This window comes from Podarcis bocagei (assembly GCF_964188305.1).
Source record: "Podarcis bocagei genome assembly, chromosome: 18".
In the NCBI taxonomy this organism is placed as follows: Eukaryota; Metazoa; Chordata; class Lepidosauria; order Squamata; family Lacertidae; genus Podarcis; species Podarcis bocagei.
In genome coordinates, this window is record NC_138144.1 from 7,588,838 (window position 1) to 7,607,415 (window position 18,578).

The following is an 18,578-nucleotide window of genomic DNA, read 5'->3' on the forward strand; positions in this document are numbered from 1 at the left end:
GTGCTGAGTTAAAGTGCAATAGTATGCATTAATATGTACAGTTCTGCACCATAGAGACGGTTGAATCCAAGCAAGGCGATGCCCTGTTGCAGGGAACTTGTAGCCTTCCAGATGCTGTTGAACTTCCAACTACAGTCGTGCCTTGGATCACGAATGCTTTGGTACTCAGATGTTTTGGCTCCCGAACGCCGCAAACATGGAAGTGAGTGTTCCTGTTTGCGACCGTTCTTTGTAATCGAACATCCGATGGGCTTCAGATTGGCTGCAGGAGCTTCCTGCAGCCAATCAGAAGCTGTGCTTTGGTTTCTGAACGTTTTGGAAGTCAAACGGTACGACTGTACCAACAGCCCCAGGCAGCAGAGGAATGATGGCTGAAAAGGACAAATATTGGGGTCTGCTACTTAAAGCGTTTCCCACCTTCGCTACAGTCTAGCCCCGCAGATCTTTGATCGGTCACAAAACAAGAGACTTCAGCCAAGCAAAGAAGCAAATCAGCAGCCAGTAGGCCTGATAGTTTATTTCATGGATAGGTAAACTAAGGCCCGGGGGCCGGATCTGGCCCAATCAACTTCTAAATCTGGCCTGCAGGCGGTCTGAGAATCAGTGTGTTTTTACATGAGTAGAATGTGTCCTTTTATTTAAAATGCATCTCTGGGTTATTTGTGGGGCATAGGAATTTGTTCATCCCCCCCCCCCCAGTCCGGCCCCCCACAAGGTCTGAGGGACAGTGGACCGTCCCCCTGCTGAAAAAGTTTGCTGACCCCTGGTTTATTTGTTGCAACAAAAGGAAGAAGCCCAACACAAAGGTTACATGAGTCTTTAAAGGTTTCCCCAGTTTCCCGCATTACATTTTTCAGTGTCTTAAAAACTGCCACAAAGTTAGACACCTTACTTTATAGAGTATAAACACGAATGGCCTCAGGCCCAAGAAGCTTCCAACCTAAATTTTAGCTCTAGAAAAGTAACAGAGGGAGGGGAGGGAGAGGCAAATAAGGGTATAATGTGTAATTATTTCAGGCTTAGGAGATGGAAACTAGAGTGTGTGTCAAAGATTGTGGATAGGATTTAGGCCCAGAACTATTGTCCCAATACAGGAAGCAAATTCAAAACAGTAATTTATTTCAGCTGTGAAATAAATTTATAATTTCCAAAGAGCCTACGGTTTCTGCAAAGCTGGTTATAATTGCTCAGAATCATAGAATTACAGTACAGTGGTACCTCGGGTTACATAAGCTTCAGGTTAAATACGCTTCAGGTTACAGACTCCGCTAACCCAGAAATAGTACCTTAGGTTAAGAACTTTGCTTCAGGATGAGAACAGAAATTGTGCTCCGGCGGCGCGGCAGCAGGCCCCATTAGCTAAAGTGATACTTCAGGTTAAGAAGAGTTTCAGGTTAAGAACGGACCTCTGGAACGAATTAAGTACTTAACCCGAGGTACCACTGTATAGAGTTGGAAGGGACCCGAGGGTCATTTAGTCCAACCGCCTGCAACGCAGGAATCCCAACTAAAGGATTCATGGCAGATGGCCATCCAACCTCTGCTTAAAAACCTCCAAGGCAGGAGAAGCCCCCACCTCTTCTGGGAGTCTGTTCCACTGTCTAACAGCTCTTACTGTCACAAAGTTCTTCCTGATATTTAGTCGGAATCTTCCTTTTCGTAACTTAGTTTGGGTCGTATCCATTTTCCTCGTGACAGCCCTTTAGATATTTGACAATGGCTATCAGTCTCCTCTTAAGGCTAAATACACCCAACTCCCTGAACTGTTCTGTTCCTCATGTTGGTCACCCTCCTCTGCACATGTTCTATCTTGTGGATATCCTTAAATTGTGGTGCCCAGAACGGAACACAGGATTCTAGGTGTGGGCTGACCAAGGTAGAATGAAGCGGGACTATTACCGTATTTTTCGCCCCATAGGACGCACCTAGGTTTATTCCCCCCCCCCCCGGTGCGGGGGGAGCCCGAGCTTCCCCCGACCCCAGCCCCGAGAACAGTCTGCTATCCGCAAGCCTTAGGGAGCCCGGCGGGAAGTCGCCCCGGTCTCCCCAGGCTTGCGGAGAGCTGCGCGAAGCCCGGGCACGCTCTTCAGCGCGTCCCAGGCTTCGGAATGCAGGCAGCTCTGTGCAACCCTTGGGAGACCGGCGCAACTTCGCGCCAGGCTCCCTAGGGTTGCGCAGAGCTGCCTGAAACCTGCACTCGCCCCATAGGACGCACACACATTTCCCCTTCATTTTTGGAGGGGGAAAAGTGCGTCCTATAGGGCGAAAAATACGGTACTTAAAACTGTGTGGATGTTTCTAGGCCTTATGGATATGAATATACTATAACTTACATGAATTGTGTGGGGAAATTTCTGTTAAAAATCTCTGAATAAGATTTCCAGTAGTTAAGCAGCAATGGCTCTGAGGTCCTACTACTTTTTTTTTGTTCCTCTCTACAATTATCATAGATGGGGGGGGGGAGTATCTGATCTTTGCTGTGGCAAGTAAAATTATCCTTCTGGGCCATTAGCTTCCAGCTTTAAACAGGACAGAAAATAAAAACTCAATTAAAAAAAAGAAGAGGGCTTAATCCAACTAGGTTCTATTCAGCATAGATTCGAGTTAGTCACATCCATTAATTTTATCTGGCCAACTCCAAGAATGGCTTACACCAGATAACAAGTTTCTCTCAAATAATAATTTGGTTAATAGTAAATAATGTTGAATATAGACAATGACTGCTTTATGCATGTCTGACTGATGCACAATTGCGCAGTGCCGAAATGCTTTACGTGGGCCTCGCCAACGCGTGGGGGTCCAGAACGTAATCCCCACATAAAATGAGGATAGCTTGTATATTTTAGCTCTGCAGATAATCTCTAACCTGAATCGGTACCCCTGCCAGATTAATGGGGATAAGATACTTTCTATATCAAGGAAAAGCCAATCTGATAGCTTTTAAAATATGAATGTTTACAATTTTACCTGTTAGGCACATGCAATTTTCACCTTGAGAATATAGTCTGCTCTAGTTTATCTAGTCACTATCAGATCTTGCTTCAAACTATCAGTCACAAACATTTCATTATTGTCTGTTGGGTCAAGATAGGGAAGCAGAAAAGAACAATGAAAAAAGAAACAAAGGTCAATTTGCCAAGTTTGAAAGTTCCTATACTCTCATAGCTATTGTCACAAATGGTCACGGCTGCTGGTCATGTGCCTTAATTTCAACACGTCTATTCTGAATTGACAAATGTTGGGTACAACGCATTGCCTTGATTTAAATCAGTCCCAGCTGTTTATGCACTGAGGTTACCATTCACACCAGGAAATGAGGAGCTCAGAAACCTTTTGACTTGACTTGCATGGAAGCTAAATATTAGGTGAAGCCAACATCAAAACACAGTCTCTATTACAACAACTACAGCAAAGCAATTTGCTAGCTCAGGGCTCCAGAATATGATCAAGCTGACAGGTATTGATCAAGAGACAGGCACATTACCTTCACTGCAGTTAAACCAGGTGAAGTAGCGTCAAGCAGATCATCAAGTTCTTCACCATTCTCCTGAGAGAAGAAAAAAAGGTATTCCTTACAGACTTAAAATGCTTAGAACTACCAGTGCTTGAAGCGATGATATAAGAAGTCACAAAAAGAGTTAACTGTTACCAGCCAGCCTTCCCTTCTGTACCGAACCACAAAATGCTTGCTAACATTCCAATTTCTGAAGTGAAGGTGTGGGCAACCCAATGTTGACACATAAGGACACAAAGTGAGGAAGAGAGACTACCTGTGACGGTTAAGAGGGCTTGTGTTGTTTGAACCACAAAACAAAACAATAAACACTCCAAGGAAAGAATAGTGATTAGACTGGGGTATGTAGGGCTGAATTTTCCATACACTTCACCAGCACAAATCTTGGGTTTGCACCACAAGAGGAGATGCCACCAACCAATTACTGACCTCGCTTTCCATTAGCTGTTCAGGAAGTTCTTTCATTTCCGCATCAATGTTATCTTTGTCAGAGTCGAGAAGGTTCTCAGAGCTATAGTCATCTCCACAATCAACAGCACTGGTGTTATCTATTTCGGCTTCGTCTAAAATGCTAATATCCATCACATCCATATCCTGGATGTTATCTGAACTTGCTTCAATATCCTCCTGTAAAGGGGGTGGGGGTAAATAAAAAAGGAAACTGCAATGCCTGTAGCTTGAAAACAGAGCTTGTAAAGAACACTAAGTCACTTTTCTCCTTCCCCTTACCTGTTCATCTCTCGAGTTTTCCTCCAACCCGTTATCTTCTCCACCTTCTTCCTCTGGCTTACGCCCTAAAAACCAGCAAACAGATTAGAGGCTCATCAGGTGTTTTCCAGGCACTGTGCAAAGTTTTAATACATACACACACACACACACACACACACACACACACATGACCCTGCCCTCAAGTCTTACAATCTAATAGACACCGCATAAACAGTGAGAGATATGAGGCGGGGGAAGTGGAAAACATTTAAATCTAGGTGCCCAAACTTACACATGCTACCCATTTTGCAAATAACTAAATAAAATATTTGTATAGCTGACCCAGAAAATCCAAACTAGCACAAAATCTGCACACGCTAAAGAGCTGGTTTAAAAAGGACAGCTGCTCACAAGATAAAAAAGGAAACTCAATCTGCAAGAGGGCCAGGAGTGCAAGCACATATCCATGCCATTCCATACCTTTCACTGTTCTTTTGGGAGTTCTCTTGCCGGGGCTCTCTGCCACCACAGTGATTTCATCAGGATTTCCCCCTTCTTCCTCAATGGTCTGTTAGGAAGAAAAGATTGTGTGCATTTCAGAAACAGCAAATGTCTTATTTTATATTACTTGCACATTTTGTAGGATTCTCTGTAAGGAAGCTCAGCAACGCCAAGTCTGCCCTGCATTCAAGAAAGGCAGTATTCATTCTGTCTTCGTGATGTACACCTTTCACTGCATCCCTAAATTTCACCACTCTTACTCAGGACAATTAACCACTTCCTACCCCCACAGCAAGGGAAGCGGTGGCGCTGTGGGTTAAACCACAGAGCCTAGGACTTGCCAATCAGAAGGTCGCGGTTCAAATCCCTGCGACGGGGTGAGCTCCCATTGCTCGGTCCCTGCTCCTGCCAACCTAGCAGTTCAAAAGCACGTCAAAGTGCAAGTAGATAAATAGGTACCGCTCCGGCGGGAAGGTAAACGGCGTTTCCATGCGCTGCTCTGGTTCACCAGAAGCGGCTTAGTCATGCTGGCCACATGACCCGGAAGCTGTACACGGCCAATAAAGCGAGATGAGTGCCACAACCCCAGAGTCGGTCACGACTGGACCTAACGGTCAGGGGTCCCTTTACCTTTACCTTACCCCCACAGCACCTTCTGTATTTTCCATTTTAACATGCCATTTTTCTTCCACCTCCCATCATCTGCCCTTCCTTCCTCACAGCCCATTCCTACTTGCCACCCTACTTCTCCCATTCCCTATTTCTCTCTTCTCTCCCTTGCCACAAACACATCCCCCCTGTCCATCACTGTCTTCTCTTCCCTTTGAAACCACCCCTTAATCCCCTCCTCTCTTTCCCCCCTCCCAAATTCTTTTTTCTTCCTCCCTCTCCCCCCTGGAGCAACCCCAATCCCCCTTTCTTTTCAGTTATTTCAGCACAGTATCATCCAATCCCAACTTCAAGCGCCTTCTTCCCGTACCAAATCCCCTCTTCGTTACTTTCTCCTTCCTTGTGATTCCACCCACTCTACGATCTCACTCTCTCATCATCTACCCCACAGCAACCCCAGCGCCCCTCATCTCATTTACCTCTGGGTCATCTAATCTGTCTTTTAAAAGGAGCCTTCTCCACCCCAGCCAGTCCCATCACCAGCACCTTGCTCCCTTTAATTCTACCCTTATCATCTCCTTGACTTCACCATCACCCAACCTACTTCTCTCCCCCCCCCCGAACCTGCCTATTTTCCCTTTCTATCTTGTCATTCGACCCTCAATCCCCTCCCCAGTTCTCTCCCATCCTTCACATGACTGTATTGGGGGGGATTGTTTTCGTTTGTTACTGTGATGTGAACTTTTGTGTTCACATATTGTAAGCTGCCTTGTGATCCTCGATGACAAGCAGCATAGGATCACCATCATCTGAAGGAGCCCCCCTTCCCCACAACTGACAAACCCCAACACCACCACCTCCTCCCTCCTTTTAATTCCACCCCTCAATTTCATCTTCTCTCCCTGCAGAAACCAAAATCCTTTCTTATTCAATTTGCTGGTTTTTACCTTTAAAACCCTTCACGGTACCTACGGGACCTCCTCTTCCGGTATGCTCCGCGGAGGACCTTAAGGTCCATAAATAGCAACACCCTAGAGGTCCCGGGCCCTAAGGAAGTCAGATTAGCCTCAACCAGAGCCAGGGCCTTTTCAACACTGGCTCCGGCCTGGTGGAAAGCTCTGTCTCATGAGACCAGGGCCCTGCAGGATCTGATTTCTTTCCGCAGGGCCTGTAAGACAGAGTTGTTCCGCCTGACCTTTGGCTTGGAATCAGTTTGATCCCCTCCCCCCCTTTTTTGTTTTCCCTTTCTCCTTCTGTGATGGAACTCCTATTTGGGGACTTCCCTGGCTTTTTTCTGGCCCACGTAGGACCAGTCTGGATAGTTGGCCTTGGTGCAGATTTCACGTTTTTATCCCCAAAGTTTTTGATTTGAGTTTCTACTGAAATGAGGCTGCATCTTAATGTTGTATTTTAATCTTGTTTTTAAGTTGTATTTTCATCAATTGTTTTTATACATGGTGTTAGCCACCCTGAGCCCGGTCTTGGCTGGGGAGGCTGGGGTATAAATAAAATTTATTATTTATTATTATTATTATTTCTTCACTGTTACTCAATCCTTAACCCCACCTTCTTTCCTTTGATTCCACTCAATCCCTGCTGTCCTGAAAGAACCCAAATCACGTATTTACTTCTGAATCATCCAATCACCTAATTAGGAGTCTACCTCCCGATCCCCCTTGCAGGAAACCAAAGCCCAACATCCTAACTTTCCTCCCCAAACCAAACCCATAACTCTCCCTCTTTTTTATTCCTTCTCTTGTTCCCATTATCCCACCCGAAACCCCAATACTCCCTCATCTCATTTGCCACAATCCAATCCCACATTTAGGACCCCCCTCAAAAGTCCATCATCACCTTCATTCTACTTTTAAGATACCATTCCTGAATCCCATCCTGCCCCCTGCAGCAACCCCAAACCTGCCTCATTTACTTTAGGGTCATCTGCTTTTCTATAAAAAGGAGACTCCCTTCTGCACACCCTCCAAAATCCCATCACCGTCTTCTCCATCCTCACCAAAATCCAAACCCTGTCATTATTATCATCGCCCCCTTCTCCATCTCATTTACGTTACCATCATGTAACGCTACACAAGGTTTAGAAGCCTCCTTCTCCCCACATCCCGCCAGTAAATCCCATCATCATAATCTCACCCACTTAATTCCACCCCAACCCATCATCTTATTTACTTCAGGGGTCACTATGGATGTGAAGGTCCGGAATAACAACAGCACAGTATGAATATCATTTAATTTTTACTCCTCCCCAAGGAGCCCAGGGTGGCAAGCAAGATACATGATTAAAAAACAAAAGCAAATAGGTGGGGGAGGGGGATAAACAGTCCCCCTCCCCACATATCATTTGCTTATGGGGCACTGGGGATGTGAGCACCTGGGAAAACAATAATATTAAGTGTTTACAGTTAATATTTACACCCCCCCCCCAGGGAGCCCATGGCGGCACACAAGGTACATAACTGAAAAATAAAAACAAAGCAAATATCGGAGGGGGGACACCCACAACCTCTCATTTGCTTAAGGGGAACTTGGGGTGTGGGCACCAGGAAAAACCAGTAATACAGTGTTAGCATTTATATTTAACATGTACAGGGAGGTTTTTGAATGTCTGAATGTTTTTCTGTGTTTTGATATTTCGTTGGAAGTGGCCTGGAGTGCCTGAGGCAACCCATATCAGATGGACGGCATATAAATAATAAAATTACTATGATTATTGGAGCCCAAAGCGTCAAAAGAGATATACGGTTTTTTAAACTTAAAAACAAAAAACAGGATTAATCCCCCCCAAAAAAACCCACGTCTTCACATCTCTACGGACCCCAAAGCAATGATGATGATGTGCAGGTGTGAAAACAAAAAAATGGGGGGTCTCCCCCCTCCCCCAATTTACTTCAGCGTCATGGAAAACAAGTTCACATCTGTAGCCTTTTCCCCAAGGTGGAAAAAACAAAAACAGCTGCTCCACTAGAAAAACAAGAAGAATCAGGGCGGGGGGGGGGAATAAAAGGAAAAACCCTCCCCCCAACACCCTTTTCCCCAGAAGCAAATGCGGGTGGTGGTGGGGAGACACAGTAAAATGGGGGAGCAGGAAAATGGACCCCCCCACCGCTCTTCAATGTTTCCGTTTATATTTTATTTATTTATTGGACTTATATGCGGGCGGTGGTGGTGGGGAGACACACAGTCAAGTGGGGGAGGGGGAAGCAGCAAGAAACTGGATTCCCCCCCCTTCCATGTTTCCGTTTATATTTTATTTATTTTTGAATTTAATTGCGGGTGGTGGGGAAACACCCAGGAAAAAGGGGGCAAGAACGTGGGACCCCCCCTCTATGTTTCCGTTTATATTTTATTTATTCATTGAATTTATATGCGGGGGGGAGACACACAGGAATACGAGGGAGGGGCAAGAAACTGGACTCCCCCCTTCCATGTTTCCGTTTATATTTTATTTATTTATTGGACTTATATGCGGGGGGTGGGGGAGACACACAGTAATACGAGGGAGGGGCAAGAAACTGGACTCCCCCCCTTCCATGTTTCCGTTTATATTTTATTTATTTATTTGATTTATATGCGGGGGGGGGGAGACACACAGGAATACGAGGGAGGGGCAAGAAACTGGACTCCCCCCCTTCCATGTTTCCGTTTATATTTTATTTATTTATTGGACTTATATGCGGGGGGGGGGGAGACACACAGGAATACGAGGGAGGGGCAAGAAACTGGACTCCCCCCTTCCATGTTTCCGTGTATATTTTATTTATTTATTTGATATATATGCGGGGGGGGGGGAGACACACAGGAATACGAGGGAGGGGCAAAAAACTGGACTCCCCCCCCTTCCATGTTTCCGTTTATATTTTATTTATTTATTGCATTTATATACCGCCCTATGTACCCAGAGGTCTCAGTATTATCGTGGGGGAGGGGGTTCCTCTCTCCGTTTTTTCAGAAGCAAGCTGGGGGGGGACACACGACGAGAAACCGCGTGGGGTGGTTTGTGCTCCCCCCCATAACCTCCATGTTTTCGTCCCCCCCCCCCACAACCCGGCCTTCACACCACCCTTTCAAACGAGGTGTTTATGGGGGAGGAAAAGAGCCTCGCCTCGCCTCCCCCCCCCAACCCCCCGCCTCACAACTCACGCTGCGGAGGCGCTCGAGGAGGACGCTCTTGTTGCCGCCGGTGTCCAAATTGCGGCGCTTCAGCTCGGCCCGCAGGTCGATCACCCGAAGGTCGCTCAGGCGACGCGTCGACCCGGCCGGCGAGGCGGCCCCCGCCGCCGGCGAGGCGGCCCCCGCCGCTTTGCCCCCGCTGAGGGGGCACGAAGGAAGGAGGAGCGGCGCCGCCGCCGCGTCGTCGTCCCCCGCAGCCGGGGTGTCGCTCCCCTCAGCGGCTGCAGCTGCCATGGAGCCTTGAAGCCAAGCGCGACGGAAAGGGCGGGAGGAGGAGCGGCGCCGCCGCCGCTTTTCCTCTCATGAAAAAAAGCGCGCGCCGCGGGGGAGGGAGATGCGGGCGCCGCGTCCCGTCAGACAAAATGGCGGGAAGGCCCGACGACGACGCCGTAACAGGGGAGTGCGCACGCGCGGAGGACGCGCAGGGACGTCGGTGGTGGAGGGAGGAAGAGGAGGAGGAGACGGCTGCGCTGGCTATAGATAAGGAGGTGGGCGGGGAAACACGCCATAGATTCCCGCGGAAGGGCATCTCCTAGAGCGGCTGCTTCCGGTTGTATGCCGCCGCCAGCCTTCCCTCCCGTCATCTGGTCGCTTCGGGGAGGTTATGGACTGCAACTCCCATCAGCCCCTCCTGCAGCCATTGGCTTTGGGGCTGATGGGAGTTGTAGTCCAGGGGGAAAAAACCACTAAGGCTGCAACTTGATTAATGGATTCCGTTTATAGCCCACTTTTTTTCTTCCAAGGAGGGCAAAGTGGAGCACCTGGTCCCAGCTTCCCACGCTCAACAAGGTGCACGGCTCTGAGCTGGCCTTTCAATGGGTTTCTCAGTTGCATTCTTGGCAGCCATCTTTTCTCAAGAGACAACGGAAGTGTGTTCTTTTGTGGGGCCAAATAAATAAATTAAGGTCTTATTGAGGCAAGGAAAGAAGGGCTACCTTTATGCTATTCATATAATCAGTATCAGTAATCAATATATTCATATATGCTCACACATAATCAGGGCTTACAGCATTTTTATAATCCATTTTGAATCAAAGGAAAGCTTTTGCCTTAGCTAAACTGCAAACTGCTAGGAACAGCAACTTTAGAACCGACCTTTCCCCTAGAAAACATCCGTGTACCCTGAACAAAAGGGAAGACATGAATCAGAGACAATGGTACAAAATCCCCCTCAAATGCAGACTAAAATAATCCACAAGAGGGCACAAGATATTGGTCATAACATTATGTTTGCTGACTGGGAACAGTTGTGGACCACCGGTATGAAATTTACGGCATGTAATGCCTTAAAGGAAAATATTATGAAAATGATTTGTAGGTGGTACATGACCCCAGTCAAGCTTGCAAAAATCTACCACTTGCCTGATAATAAATGCTGGAAATGTAAAGAAACGGAAGGTACCTTTTTTCACCTTTGGTGGACGTGCCCAAAGATTAAGGCTTTCTGGGAAATGATATATAATGAAATGAAAAAGGTAAATGTACTTTCCTTAAGAAACCAGAGGCCTTTCTCTTGGGCATCGTCGGCCAATTGGTGCCAAAAAAAGACAGAACTTTTTTTATGTATGCTACAACAGCAGCAAGAATACTCATCGCAAAGTATTGGAAGACACAAGATCTACCCACTCTGGAAGAATGGCAAATGAAGGTGATAGACTACATGGGACTTGCTGAAATGACTGGCAGAATCCGAGACCAGGGGAAAGAGACGGCGGAAGAAGATTGGAAGAAATTTAAAAATTATCTTAAGAAATACTGTAAAATTAATGAATGCTAAAATGTTATGGTTATAAAAAGTAAGTGGATTACAGCTGTAAAGATTAAGTTAAAAGAAAAGAAAATAATACAATCAGATAAAATTAAGGGTGAGAATTTGCTGTAATAAATTTAGGAATTGGAATGCAGAAAGGGGAGGTATGGGGAGGTCGGTGAAATAAGATTTAAGAAAAAAAGGATATGAAATTATACATGTTTGTTTGTGTGTATGTATGTTTGTATTGTGTATTGTTTGTGTTTATATAAATTGTGAAAACGAATAATTTAAATAAAATAAAATAAAATAAAATAACCCACAAGAACAGGAAGGGCCAAACCACAAAAACTCCCTGTTCTGTCAGAACTGGGGAAAAGGTCAGAGTGTGCATCATTGTGCATCATTTGTGCAGACGATGGAAAGCAGAAGTTGGGAGTAGAACTCTGCGCTTGACCAGGAGCCGTAAGCATGGCAAGAAGCACGCTAATTGGCTAATTTTCGCTGGTGTTTGTGACTCTCTCATGACTGTCTCATGATCTGTGATTTGCTGTGATTTGCTCAGGTATAAAGACCTCAGGATTTGTCTTCTCGGGGTCCCAATTCTTTGGAAGAGATTCCAACTGGGTCCTTATTGCTTAGCAATAAAACCTCACCTTCTTTTTCTCCAAAGCTGTGTCTGCCTGATCCTTGTTACTCTAAGCGGGTACCAACTATACTCTATACTTTCACGTGCTTCATTATGTATATAAGAAAGGTACCAAGCAAACACGTACATAGATATATAGGCCACATGTCTGAAGCTGCACAGGAGAGCAGCCATGGAGCCATTTTGACTCCCAAACTGACCAGGTGTTTTCTCTGCAAGGTCAAATGCAAGAGCCTCCCCATTGTCTTTTCCTTCACAAATCCTGTCTTAAGGGTATGTCTGTGTATGAATAGGGTGAGCCTGTGACCTGGCTCAGGAACTAAGTACTTATCATTACAAAAGACTGGCCAGGCTCCCCAGGGTATCCAATCAAGTGAGCATTAACAGGCGATCTGCCAGACAGGAGGTAAACAACCCACTCAGATTTCTGCTTTAGCCCGCCCTTTCTGTGATGTAAAAAGTTTTTACCTTTTAAAATTTTAAATTTTTTAAATTGATTTTAACATATAAATTATAAAATGTACCACAAAACTTATCACTTATCACAATCTTTTTAGACTTCCATCAGCACCTCTGATGATCTACCGTTTTAACCACTTCTTATGCATTTCTTAACTTTATATTGCCTTTACATCTCTTAACAAATCATCCTTCCCCCTCTCCAATTTTGCAATACTTCCAATAATACTCCTCACAAAACTTATTGCAAACCTACAAACGTCATCTGATCTTCACAAATACTTTTCAAGTAGTCCGTAAATTTACTCCAGTCTTCCATGAATTTCTGGTCCCGCCGGTTTCGAATCCTTCCTGTTAGTTTATCTACATAATATGCATTCTTTAAAGGCCAGAATCGGCTGCCTTCTACATCCTGTTGCCTAAGGCAGCCGCCTCACCTTGCCTCATGGGTGGGCCGGCCCTAGTCATGTCTTCTAGACTGTATACCTCAGAGCAGGAATTGTATTGCAAATAATCATTGTAAACTACTTTCAGCATCTCTTTTGTCAGGAGTAAAACACCTCCCGACAAATAGCTGATTATATTTATTATACAGTGGTACCTCGGGTTACATACGCTGCAGGTTACATATGCCGCTAACCCAGAAATAGTGCTTCAGGTTAAGAACTTTGCTTCAGGATGAGAACAGCAATCGTGCTGTGGCAGCGTGGCAGCAGCAGGAGGCCCCATTAGCTAAAGTGGTGCTTCAGGTTAAGAACAGTTTCAGGTTAAGTACGGACCTCCGGAAAGAATTAAGTACTTAACCCGAGGTACCACTGTATTGTTGTTTAGTCGTTTAGTCGTGTCCGCCTCTTCGTGACCCCCTGGACCAGAGCACGCCAGGCCCTTCTGTCTTCCACTGCCTCCCCTAGTTTGGTCAAACTCATGTTCGTAGCTTCGAGAACACTGTCCCACCATCTGGTCCTCTGTCGTCCCCTTCTCCTTGTGCCCTCCATCTTTCCCAACATCAGGGTCTTTTCTAGGGAGTCTTCTCTTCTCATGAGGTGGCCAAAGTCTTGGAGCCTCAGCTTCAGGATCTGTCCTTCCAGTGAGCACTCAGGGCTGACTTCCTTCAGAATGGAGAGGTTTGATCTTCTTGCAGTCCATGGGACTCTCAAGAGTCTCCTCCAGCACCATAATTCAAAAGCATCAATTCTTCAGCGATTAGCCTTCTTTATGGTCCAGCTCTCACTTCCATACATCACTACTGGGAAAACCATAGCTTTAACTATATGGACCTTTGTAAAAAAAATGTAGTATAAACACTGATAACTGGGAAACACTGACCTGCGAATGTTCCAATTGGAGAGCAGCCTTTACCAAAGGTGTCATTTATTATATTACTTATTGCATTATTACATCTGGTTATGACATTAATATCTCACTTTTCCTACTAAGGAAGTCAGGGAGGTCCTCTCCCTCCTCATCACAACAGTAATTTAAGGGTAATGTACTGTTGAGGGACTGTGCCCAGGTCAAGGTCATTCATGGAGCTTCATGGCTGACCAAGGATTTGTTTGTTTTTTTAATGATATTTATTAAAGTTTGAAAAAAGGTTACAAAAATATGAGAAAGAAAAAGAAAAAAAGAAAAAATACAAAATACAGAAAAATAAAAACATTTAAAAACAAATCAATCTTTCCATGTCTTGTCTTTCATTTACTTGTTTCCCTGACCTCCTCACACCTCCCTTTTTTGTATTCCAGTTCAGTTAGTTAATTCAGCAAATCCTTTCCCTCTTTGTTTTTATCCTAATCCTTTAACTTAATATATTGTAACTTTGGATTCTCACCTGTTAACAAACCACTTAACTTCATTCTGACATCATTCTAACATTCATTAATTTTGCAGTATTTATGTAAACAGTCTTTAAATTTCTTCCAATCTTCTTCCACAGACTCTTCTCCCTGGTCTCGGATTCTGACAGTCATTGCCGCCAGTTCCATGTAGTCCATCTGCCATTCTTCCAGAGTGGGTAAATCTTGTGTCTTCCAGTACTTTGCAATAAGTATTCTTGCTGCTGTTGTAGCATACATAAAGAAAGTTCTATCCTTCTTTGGCACCAATTGGCCGACTATGGCCAGGAGAAAGGCCTCTGGTTTCTTCAGAAAGGTATATTTAAATACCTTTTTCATTTCATTATATATCATCTCCCAGAAAGCCTTAATCCTTGGGCACGTCCACCAAACATTTCAGCCAGTGGACAGGGCTGACCAAGGATTTGAACCCTGGTCTGCCAGATCCTGAACTAACCCAGGGATGGGAAGCCATTTTCAGCATGAGGACCACATTCCCTCCTGAGGGGGCCAACACCCATGGTGGGCGGGGCTGGAGGCGACAGTAGGCGGAGCAACAGGTGTTAATTTAACCTTCCTACGATAGGCTAGTTTCCACACCCTCCCTCCCTATCCTCCATCCAGGTAAGCAAGAAGATTTTCAGAGTTTAAGAGCTTTTTAAGCACCCTGTAATCTTTTGAATAGTGGTATGTACATTTAATAAATAAGGATAATGATTGCAGCTAAGCAAAAAAACAAAAGAGAAGGCGCTTTATTTTGCGTTTTCATTTTGTATTTTTATGTTGTGAACCGCCATTTGATGAAGGGTGGTATACAAATTTAGTAAATAAGCCACCCAGGGCCAGTAAGGGCTGCATATAATTCCCCATTTTTTGCGATAGGCAAGCCATATTACGAATGCAGTTTTCCTTGCACAAGTCTTGTAATGTGAAAAAGAAACTACTGTTTTATGTGCAGGGGAAACGCCCTTCCAGGAGATTGACATGTGCTATTAACATTATAATCCCAGAGTGGTGCATGCTCTGGTTATCTCCCGCTTGGACTACTGCAATGCACTCTACGTGGGGCTACCTTTGAAGGTGACCCGGAAACTACAACTAATCCAGAATGCGGCAGCTAGACTGGTGACTGGGAGCAGCCGCCGAGACCATATAACACCGGTCTTGAAAGACCTATATTGGCTCCCAGGACGTTTCTGAGCACAATTCAAAGTGTTGGTGCTGACCTTTAAAGCCCTAAACGGCCTTGGTCCAGTATATCTGAAGGAGCGTCTCCACCCCCATCGTCCAGCCCGGACGCTGAAGTCCAGCACCGAGGGTCTTCTTCCGGTTCCCTCGCTGCGAGAAGCCAAGTTACAGGGAACCAGGAAGAGGGCCTTCTCGGTAGTGGCGCTCTCCCACCAGGTGTCAAAGAGAACAACTACCAGACTTTTAGAAGACATCTGAAGGCAGCCCTGTTTAGGGAAGCTTTTAATGTTTGATGTATTGCAGTATTTTAATATTTTTTGGGAAGCCGCCCAGAGTGGCTTGGGAAACACAGCCAGATGGGCGGGGTATAAATAAATAAATTTATTATTATTATTATTATTATTATTATTATTATTATTATTATTACGGCATATTTGGTTGTGGTTGCTTTTGTTGAACTGAGGCTGAGAGAAAAGTGATTTGCCCACCCATGGGGCTTTTCCAGGACAAAATGCTACTGAGAATTCTTGTCCCTTAAATCACCCCCCCACCGCCACTTTCCCTATTACGCATGCGCGCAAAGCAGCAAGTTTCCTTCCCGCCTGGGCTCGCTCAACCAATGGCGCATGCGCCAGAGCGGATCGTGCACTCTGAGCATGCGTCGCAGCGGGCGCCGCCTGCTCTGCGCCTGCGCGTAGAGCTGCGGCCGCCATTTTGTGCGTAGCGAGAGGAGGCGCGCGTCGCGCAAACTGCCACTTTAATTTTTTTTATTTTATTGCTGTATTTTAAATATTTCTTTCTGAAGAAAAGCAGTTTTTGGTTGTTTTTTTTTAAAAAGAGCCGAGGAGGCAAGTTCCTTCCGATGGCGGCGGAGAACCTGGCCGGCGAAGCGGCTGTTCCCCTCAGCGGCGGCAGCGAGTCGGATGTCTCCTTCGGGGCGACGCGTCGCCTGAGCGACCTGCGGGTGATCGACCTGCGGGCCGAGCTGAAGCGGCGCAGCTTGGACAGCAGCGGCATCAAGAACGTCCTCCTCGAGCGGCTCAGGAAGGTGAAGAAGCGTCGGGGGGGGGGGAGAGAGATTAAAAACGCGCCGGCGTGCAAGAGGTTAAATGCATACTGCGCGTGCGCCTCCCGGTGGCCTTAGCCCTCCCCCTCCCCCTCCCTCCTGTGGATCTGTAGACTCCGAGCAGTTAGACGCCCTTTGGGAGCGCGGTATTCCGAGTCCGCTTAGGTATCGATCTCTGGTTGCCTATTAAAAAGTCGAGTGTTGGCACCCCTTGCCCCGAAGAGGCTACAATCTACTGGTATCCGAAGCGCTGTCACGTGGAAGATGACGACAACAACAACATATAATAATTATAGTGTTGTTGTTGTTTAGTCGTTCGGTCGTGTCCGACTCTTGGTGACCCCCTGGACCAGAGCACGCCAGGCACTCCTGTCTTCCACTGCCTCCCGCAGTTTGGTCAAACTCATGCTGGTCTCTTCGAGAACACTGTCCATCCATCTTGTCCTCTGTCGTCCCCTTCTCCTTGCGCCCTCCATCTTTCCCAACATCAGGGTCTTTTCCAGGGAGTCTTCTCTTCTCATGAGGTGGCCAAAGTCCTGGAGCCTCAGTTTCAGGATCTGTCCTTCCTGTGAGCACTCAGGGCTGATTTCCTTCAGAATGGAGAGGTTTGATCTTCTTGCAGTCCATGGGACTCTCCAGAGTCTCCTCCACCACCAGAATTCAAAAGCATAAATTCTTCGGCGATCAGCCTTCTTGATGGTCCAGCTCTCACTTCCATACATCACTACTGGGAAAACCATAGCTTTAACTATACGGACCTTTGTTGGCAAGGTGATGTCTCTGCTTTTTAAGATGTTGTCTAGGTTTGCCATCGCCTTTCTCCCAAGGATCAGGCGTCTTTTAATTTCGTGACTGCTGTCACCATCTGCACTGATCATGGAGCCCAGTGGCCATGATCTTCGTTTTTTTGATGTTGATAATTATAGTAATTTTATTATTTATACCCCGGCCATCTGGCTGGGTTTCCCCAGCCACTCTGGGCGGCTTACAGCACATAAAAAGTTGTGAAACATTAGCAAGCTTTATAATTGCTATGATTACTATCCTGCTGCTGCTACTGCTGCTGTTCCTCCTCCAAAATGGAAGGAGCTGGATGGATGGGTTCAAACGAAAAGAAAGGAGGTTCTCTATTGATTTAATAAAATCTCAAACACCGCCTGGTCTCAAACAAACAAAACGGCGACTTCAAAGCTGCTTGCAAAGAGAGAGAAGCATAAAAAAGCCCGAATTTTTTTTCACAGCGTACAAAAAGTGTAAATTCTGAATAGGATCAAAATTACCTTAACTAAACTAAATGTTTAGAAGGAACATTTTGGCAATGAGAGCAGTTTGACAGTGGGACAAGGGGCCTTGGAAGATGGTGGGCTCCCCCTCCTTGGAGGTTTTTGTCAGGGGTTCTTGAGCTATGTTTGCTGCCTTCCAAAGGTGTTGCCTTTGGGGCCCTTTCCAACTCTTCAGTCTACGAATCTAAAGCTAGAATCTAAAGGAGAGTGTGTTAGGGAAGGGGCACATGATTCTAGTTACATGCACTTTGGTCTAGTTAAAGCAGAGACCAGAAAAGAAGTTCACAAATTCACAATTGAGGCCCAGAAAAATCCTATGTGGTGGCAACATAAAATCAGGGTCTTTTTCCCCATTTTGGCTTGTCATTGTAAGAACTGTGGGCTGTGCTCTCACAATATCACTGATTTCACCTGCCAGCTCTGCCCATCGTCCCAAACCCATGATGTTTCAAGCTTTATTTCTACAGCTTTTGTGGTCTGTGTTGGTTTTGAAACAGGACATAGTTACAGGCCGCAGTTTGAGCTTAAGATGGCTCGTACCTACGGGACCGCCTCTCCTGGTATGTCCCACAGAGAAATTTACGCTCTGCAAATAAAAACACCCTAAAGATCCCAGGCCTCAGAGAGGTTAGGCTGGCCTCAACTAGAGCCAGGGCCTTCTCGGCCGCGGCTCCAATCTGGTGGAACGCTCTGTCACAAGAGACTAGGCCTCTGCAGGACTTGACATCTTTCTGCAGGGCCTGCAAGACAGAGCTGTTCCACCAGGCCTTTTGTCAGGGCGCAGCCTGACCCCCTCCTCTGGCAATCTGCACAAAATTTTGCTTGATG

The 18,578-nt window shown here is 45.9% G+C and overlaps 2 protein-coding genes across 4 annotated transcripts in view; one reads left to right on the forward strand and one right to left on the reverse strand.

Moving 5' to 3' along the window:
- The window catches only part of LOC308577459 (scaffold attachment factor B1-like), a 39,979-nt gene extending 30,116 nt beyond the window's left edge, over positions 1-9,863 (reverse strand). The window contains exons 1-5 of the mRNA XM_081177659.1: positions 9,491-9,863; positions 4,703-4,790; positions 4,244-4,308; positions 3,944-4,141; positions 3,485-3,547 (exon numbers count right to left, since the gene is read on the reverse strand). Of these exons, the coding sequence (XP_081033785.1) occupies positions 3,485-3,547; positions 3,944-4,141; positions 4,244-4,308; positions 4,703-4,790; positions 9,491-9,754 (678 nt within the window). The 5' untranslated portion in view covers positions 9,755-9,863. The remainder of the gene's footprint in view (positions 1-3,484; positions 3,548-3,943; positions 4,142-4,243; positions 4,309-4,702; positions 4,791-9,490) is intronic.
- A 6,243-nt stretch (positions 9,864-16,106) lies between these two features.
- The window catches only part of LOC308577455 (scaffold attachment factor B2-like), a 37,307-nt gene continuing 34,835 nt past the window's right edge, over positions 16,107-18,578 (forward strand). For 2 of the 3 annotated variants that reach the window (XM_081177647.1, XM_081177648.1), the window contains exon 1: positions 16,107-16,449. In XM_081177647.1, the coding sequence (XP_081033773.1) occupies positions 16,264-16,449 (186 nt within the window). In that variant the 5' untranslated portion in view covers positions 16,107-16,263. The remainder of the gene's footprint in view (positions 16,450-18,578) is intronic. The other variant, XM_081177649.1, reaches the window with a different exon arrangement.